Here is a 6,911-nt window from a genome sequence, read left to right as displayed (position 1 = left end):
GATTGCTCATTCCTTGACAAAGAGTTTTACAGTTTAAAATTTGGGTGAGTCCAATTTGTTGTGTTGGAAATTGCAGATTAAACTTGCTTCATAATGATTTCTAACAACACAGATGAACTTGCAAGATAAAAAAATGTACATTCAGTTGGTTGAATCAGTTCAGTCCTCATCTACATGGAATTGCATCTCCCTTTTCTTTCTCAAGGCTTGTCTTTTTTTAGCATACAATATGTGCAGCAAAGAATATGTGCAATATTTTAGCATACAATATGTACAATATGTACAATATGTTCAAGGCAGTTTATGATGTAATTTATTAACTAAAACTACTATGTCATTGAAGGTTAGACATCCAGGTAATAAGATATGCCAAAAGTCAGTTAACTCAAGCAACTGGATATGATTGTGGAAATGGTCAGACGTTTCAGGTAGCATCCACTGTAACCTTTTCGTCAGTGACACTAAGAGACCGCAGTAGAAAATAAATTCCTGAGTACAAAATGTACAATCAGTTCAGTCTTCATCTACACAAAACTCCATCTCATCCTTTTTCATTCCTCTCGGCTTGTCTTTTCCTCATTCTCTCCGCAAATTCTTCCACCTCCCTTCGGTACTCTGGGTTGGAGTACAGTTTTAGACGCTCTTCTCTGCGCTTCTTGACGTGTTCCTCAAAGTAGTCAGGCTGGTTAAAGTACCAGAAGATGCCCACAGGGAAAAAAACATCATGCACGGACAACCTGGGATGGTACAGAAACAAGACATCAGAGATTTCAAACTTCTGCGAAAATACATATTAGTCAAGCAAGCACATGAACGTTCCTTGTTTGAGTTTAATGAATTACATCATTCTTTCTTATACAACTGTAAGAGGACACTTCAGTATGACTATGAGTATCACACAATGGTTTAAGTTTCATACATAATTGTCCATTCTAGTCTTGCTTGTAATCAGCATCAGTATTTCTGACATAGCCTGGATGCCAGACCTAGCTATAGGCCCAAGTTATCCAGTGCAAAACCTGATAACTGGCTTTGAGCCTAGTGTGCCCTATGTCTGGTACCCAGGCTACTAGTATTCTGGCATGGATCTATAAATTATAAAGCTAGGCATAATATAGAATCATGGAAACTTTTACTTGATTGGGCTAATCAAAGAGATTTAAAATAATTTCAAACCTCCTTGGGCAGGTGGGCTAATACCCCAATATAAGATACATATGCATATAATATACATATGCATATGAACTGTTTTAAACCGAGGCTGGACTTGTACTGGGAGAAGAAATCGGCAAAGACAGATAGAGTGAGGGGACTTACGGATTTCACAGTATACTATGTACTCAAGGTATGTGTACAGAACACACGCGCTCATTACTTTTCTTCTAGTTGTAACTAACAACTTGTAAACGTACCTGAACACCTCTAACCTCCAGTCTCCCATGCTTGGTTGGTAGTAATGTCAGTCCTTCATCTGGACAATGTTACTCCATAGTTCCGCTTCAGTTTCTCAAACAGGGTATAGAATTTTCTTCTTACACAACCAGTAAGGTTCTCACCTGCTTACGTTTCGATGTCTATCAGACACCTTCCTCAGAGCTTCTGACTGGAGTTCTGCAACTCGCCGATATCGTTAAGTTTCTCAAACAGGTCGTCAATCTTCTGGACCTAAACGTGATAGAAGAAAGAGCGAAAAGTTGAAGTGAAGCTCCCATACTAAACTACAGGCGACATTCACATACATATAATGGTGACAGGAGTCCTAATGCCTACTACGAAATTGCAACATTATGTAACCCAACACCAGTTACTATGGTGACATACGTCAACAAAAGAGGCCATTGGCCAGGTCAGAGGTTAGTGTTTGGAACAGAAGAAGGACGAAATGGAGCAAAAACAATATGTTTTCCTTCGGTAAACATAAATATTGCGTTTCCTGAACATGCTAGTCTTAGACCAATGATATCCTTGAACTGATAGACAAAGCTGGTTTGTTTGTTGATATCATTACCTGAATAGACAAAGTTTATTTGCTTGTTTGTTTGTTTGTGTTTTTGTTGGCATAATTACCTCCAGCTCGACAACCTCCCAATACCCATCAAGGTCGTTCAGGTCGGGTTTGTATGGGTTGTCGCCCCCTAGCGTCTGTCGGAGGAAAAACAGCGTAATTGATTTGATTTGATTTGATTTATTGGAATTTTGGGCCCAGGTAGCTGTTGCTGGTGTTGTGTCTCACACAAAGAATGTTACAAACACGTACAAATATCATCATAATCAGAGAGCATTTCTTGGCAAACAACTTGACTTTTGGAAACATAATCGAAACATAACATGGGATGGCTGCAAACATACACAAATGATTTGCATTGAGTAGAGTATCAACGTATCATGGGAAAATCATATGTTCAACATAAAACAAACAAAGCCCTCTAAATACCCACCATGGCTTCGTGGCACAACTCTTCAAACCTGGCCAGCGGGGATGTCGAGTTACTTGTGATCAGCCTACATCTGCCAACCGCCATGCGGACTTGTTCAAGAGCTGAAACAACATAATGTAGTGAAGACTTCATCAGAATGCCACACAAGAGCTTCAAAATGAGATTCAATTCAAAGTGAATTTCTTAAGTGAATACTTTTCGGTATGTACTTGTCGTCCACTAATATGTTTGGGCACTGAAAGTCAACAAATTACGTCTATGTCCAAGGTTGCACTTGAACAAGAGCAACACATGGCAGATTTAGTGAGAAGTACAGGCTAGGTGGCAAGGTGGTTTGGGTTGTTGACTCAGAATCCGAAGAAGACAGATGCTATGTACAGTATTTACAGGTTCACTGTACCGGGGAAATTCCCCTTTTTTTCACCAACACAAATCAATGAACAATGGACCACAGCCTAACGTCCCGTCCTGCGACCCTTTCCAGTAGTAGCGCGCATGTCCGGTACCGGGGAGCGACAACAGCCGGGATTCGAGATCCCAACCTCTTGGTCCAGAGGCAGGGTTGCCAACCGATAGACTCTGCGTCGCTATACGTGAAACAGACTACATTGTAAAGAGACTCTTTTTACACTACCAAGTCCTTTATTCAGCCGACATTTCGGTGACTGTCTGTCACCTTCCTCAGCGCAATTCTGACTGGTTCTTGCATTGCAGCACAGGTGTCGCTGCTACAGATGTTGCATTCCCAAATGTACAATATTTCCATATCTACACATATGCGTGATTGGATTACAGGGAAATGTATCTACAATGCGTTCCCAAACGTGCATCTGTAGCAGCGACGCCTGCGCTGCCGTGCAATGTGAACCAGTCAGAATTACCCTGAGAAAGGTGACAGACGATCACTGAAACGTCGGCTGAATATAAAAGACTTGGTTGTGTAAAAAGAGTCTCTTTACTCAGTGTCTTTCCAACCTGACAAAACTATTCACGGATGGGGGACTATACACTTCACATACCATGTGCAGGGAGGTTCCGGTAGTTCAGGTATTTCTCTGCCTCCTGACACTGTGAAACAAGCCTGTCCCTCTTTTCCTGCACCCGCTGTATATAGGCGGCTGGGGTGCAAGGCTCTTCTAGGTCAAACGTCAGATTTCCCGCCGCCACTGGTGGGTCCTCCTCCTCTTCCTCCTCCTAATATAAGTACACATATCATCGATGACATGAAAGTTCATCTGTGTTGATATATTTCATTATGACGAGTGGATATTTAAACTTTATCTTCCAACACATAATAAAATTGTGTTTTAGTTATTCTGATCTGCACCACAATTTGATTTATTACCTTCGCCAAGAAGATTATGTTTTCGTTGGCGTTCGTGTGTCTGTGTGTGTGTGTGTGTGTGAGCACGATAACTCAAGAAGGCTAAGATGGATTGTCTTGATACTTGGTAGGTGGGTAGGTCTTCATGAGACGTGGAACTGATTAGATTTTGGGCCCCCTAACGGCTTGTTATGGTACCGCAGCTGAACTTCCGTGATATCTCGTGATCTAGACATACTAGGGTGACGAAATTTGGATGGTAGGTAGCTCTTGTGCTGGGGAACAAGTGACGTGAGTTTGGATCCCCTAGCGGCTTGCTCTGGAATTGCAGGGGCATTAGTTGAAAAATGTTTAAAGGCGGATAACTCAAGAACCGATTGATGGATCGTCGTGATTTTTGGCATGTAGGTAGCTGAAGTGATGCTTGACATAATGTTATTACAATTATGCAAATATTAATGTAATTTGCATAATTAATGAGGAAATTCTATATATCAGCTGCATTCCATGATAGGACTATTCAAGCTTGTGATATATGTAATGCAGAACGGCAGAAATACAGGCAGATATCGATTATGCAAATGAAGACTTAATTTGCATAATTAACGAGAAAATGTTATAATTACATAGTGGTAATGTCTGGAATTTCATACTTGGGATATTTGAAAGTTATGTGAAGGTGAACATTATTAAACATAATTTATTCAAATAAGGACCTCATTTGCATAATTTATGAGGACATGCTATAATGGCATGCATTGATAAGATAAGACTGTCTTCTGGTGTAGAATATGATCAACAGATATAATTGATGCAATATAGGATCCTATTCGCACAATCAGGGGGATTTATCTATAATGTCTTAGGCCATGTTGATTTGATTATATGGATGACATCCGCGCGCGCATGAATTTTCGGCCGTTTCCAAAAAAAAAAAGTTTTACAACCATACTGTAAATCGTACAAAACCGTTGCAAAATGAGCAAATATATACCGTAAGTTGCAAAATAAATATTGGAAAAAACGATACCAATGTCGCAGAATGCCAAAATCAAACGAAAAAGACAAAATTGTAAAGAAATGAATTTGAGGAGTAGATTATTCGCCATACCATACTATGTGTCATTTGTTTGACCTTCATGACCACGTAGATTTCATCATGAAAGCTAACTTTTTTTTTTTGCTAAACTTTTTTTTATTCGCACGCTCGCATCAGTTTTGGGGTTCCCAGAGGATGTCATCCATATAATCAAATCAACATGGCCTTAGTCATAAAGGCTAACATCATTTGGCGAAGGTATGAGATCGTGGAACTCTAGTTGTTAATGTAAGTGCTATTATAGCCTAGTATAGTACCCTTGTATGTTCCTTATGTATGTATGTCAAAGTAGTGCATCTGTTGTCTCCAATTTGCTATATACGTTTGTTACGTGTCTGTTATATCTTGTCCTGTACCTAGCCCGTCGTGGCATGAATGTACAATAAAGGTATTTCATTATTTACTTTTTCGTTTGGGACAGGCCCACGCGCATATTTGTCAATTTTTTTTATTACTTTATTGTGTATTTCGTTGTATATGAGCAAATAAGCAAATCACAGTCACAGAGTCACTTGCGGCTGTGTTGTGTTCACCTCTATCTCCGGTATAGTGGGCAACCTTTCCGCAGACGTTCCGAGCAGAAATCGTCCGACCAGGCCGCGGCCGACTTTCGAGCCATGCGGTCGGCGAAGCCGTCCAGTGTCTAGCCCTTCAAGTAACACGGCCCGCAGTAGCTCCTTGCGCTGCTCTGCCTTCATGTCTGGGTGTTCAGACTGGATCCTTCTCTGTATAGCGATGGCGGATGCTCCTTTTTGGTCATTGAGACTTGCGATAACATCCTCAACCCTTTTCAGTGTTATCCTGTTCAGGGTGGACATCTTCCACGCTCGATGTGTCCTATTCGCAGCGCTACACCTGGCCCGCGCGTCTCAGACAGGTGATGGATGTAATCAGATTTAGGATCAGACGAATCAGGAGACTTATGTAAATGGTGTGTATGCTAATAAAGGATCTACAGACATGCATTGTGGGAATATGGCCAGCTCATTAATTACAAGCACTGTAATGTTAATTAGCTAATCGAGGGGACGCGTTACGTCATAGTGTTCGACGGAACCAAGAGGTCCTGGGTTCGAACCCTGCCATGTCACCAACCTTGTGCTCTTGGGAAACGCACTTAACCCGACTTTTCTCACTTCGCAGAGTTGAAAATGAGTCCTGTATTGTCCCGTGAAAATGAAAGTCCTATCCTTTCACAAGGATGGCCCAAATTTGACCTTGACCTTTGTCTTTCTAAGACCATATTTCATCACAATCCATAGACGTCTTTTTAAGTTATGCTGGGTCTATGGGAGACTGATAACAGTGACAGTTGTTTAAAGGCATCCAGTGCAGTTGTTAGGGCTTGGAAACCTGATTTTTCAGACAATATTTTAGTCACCTGCCATGCCACCGATCTTGTGCCCTTGGGAAAGGCACCTTACATGTCTGACTTTCCTCACATCGCTCAAGTGAAAACGACTACTTTATTGTCCTCTGTGTTGATGGCAGCATGAAAATAATGTTGTGCTTACGTACTGGAATGAAAAATTACCTACAAGATGGTTTGTTATAAAGGAAAATTACAATGAAAAGTTACCTTATGTATGAATCTTTTCTTTTATGTCTTCTTCTAAGCATAGGTGTTATTAAAGGAAGCTTGACTTGGTGCCTTAAATAAACAGTAGCAATGCCTTCATATCATAGGTATGGCCCTCTCCTTGGTGCTGAACGCACTATCAGTTCCATGTTATGCATTACTGTCTATTAACAGGCTCTCATGAACAGTGCACACAAGTCATTTTTTCATAATTCTTTTGTGGAATTTTTGTTTCTTTATGTAATAGGTGGTGGTAAAGAGATCAAAACACCACTAGAAAATATGTACAAAATACCAGAAATTAATTAGTACTTTGGGCCACACCAATTTTATTCCTTGGTTAACGGATTCGCCCGCTTCATTTTTTTCTGATTTGCAACAAAAAACATATTCATATTTTGCCCTCAACAGTTGAAAACAGTCCTTTTCTTCCTAGTTCTTACAGTTATTCCATCTTTCAATGCAGTGGTG

The 6,911-nt window shown here is 40.6% G+C and overlaps 2 protein-coding genes across 2 annotated transcripts; both read right to left on the bottom strand.

Annotated features, from left to right (window-relative positions):
• Positions 1-437: 437 nt before the first annotated feature.
• Positions 438-1,441, bottom strand: LOC109464910 (protein PET100 homolog, mitochondrial-like). The gene is made up of 2 exons (XM_019762009.1): positions 1,413-1,441; positions 438-737 (listed from the first exon to the last, which is right to left on the bottom strand). The coding sequence occupies exons 1-2, from the start codon at positions 1,439-1,441 to the stop codon at positions 542-544; spliced, it is 225 nt and encodes a 74-aa protein (XP_019617568.1). The 3' UTR covers positions 438-541.
• A 13-nt stretch (positions 1,442-1,454) lies between these two features.
• On the bottom strand, positions 1,455-5,679 carry LOC109464893. The gene is made up of 5 exons (XM_019761988.1): positions 5,374-5,679; positions 3,458-3,632; positions 2,439-2,539; positions 2,068-2,142; positions 1,455-1,665 (listed from the first exon to the last, which is right to left on the bottom strand). Exons 1-5 carry the CDS (start codon positions 5,677-5,679, stop codon positions 1,591-1,593), a joined length of 732 nt encoding a protein of 243 aa, XP_019617547.1. The 3' UTR covers positions 1,455-1,590.
• Positions 5,680-6,911: the final 1,232 nt, after the last annotated feature.

This window comes from Branchiostoma belcheri, unplaced genomic scaffold (genome assembly GCF_001625305.1).
Source record: "Branchiostoma belcheri isolate BF01 breed outbred unplaced genomic scaffold, Haploidv18h27 scaffold143, whole genome shotgun sequence".
In the NCBI taxonomy this organism is placed as follows: Eukaryota; Metazoa; Chordata; class Leptocardii; order Amphioxiformes; family Branchiostomatidae; genus Branchiostoma; species Branchiostoma belcheri.
The sequence above is the reverse complement of the archived record's forward strand: the minus strand, read 5'-3'. Positions and strand labels throughout refer to the sequence as shown.

Coding starts and splice junctions, on each gene's coding strand:
- LOC109464910 (XM_019762009.1), bottom strand. CDS start 1,441: ATGGGAGACTGGAGGTTAGAGGTGTTCAG. Junction 738..1,412: donor TGGAGGTTAGAGGTGTTCAG/GTACGTTTACAA, acceptor GTACCATCCCAG/GTTGTCCGTGCATGATGTTT.
- LOC109464893 (XM_019761988.1), bottom strand. CDS start 5,679: ATGTCCACCCTGAACAGGATAACACTGAAAAGGGTTGAGGATGTTATC. Junction 2,143..2,438: donor AGTTGTGCCACGAAGCCATG/GTGGGTATTTAG, acceptor TTCCTCCGACAG/ACGCTAGGGGGCGACAACCC. Junction 1,666..2,067: donor GGGAGGTTGTCGAGCTGGAG/GTAATTATGCCA, acceptor TATCACGTTTAG/GTCCAGAAGATTGACGACCT.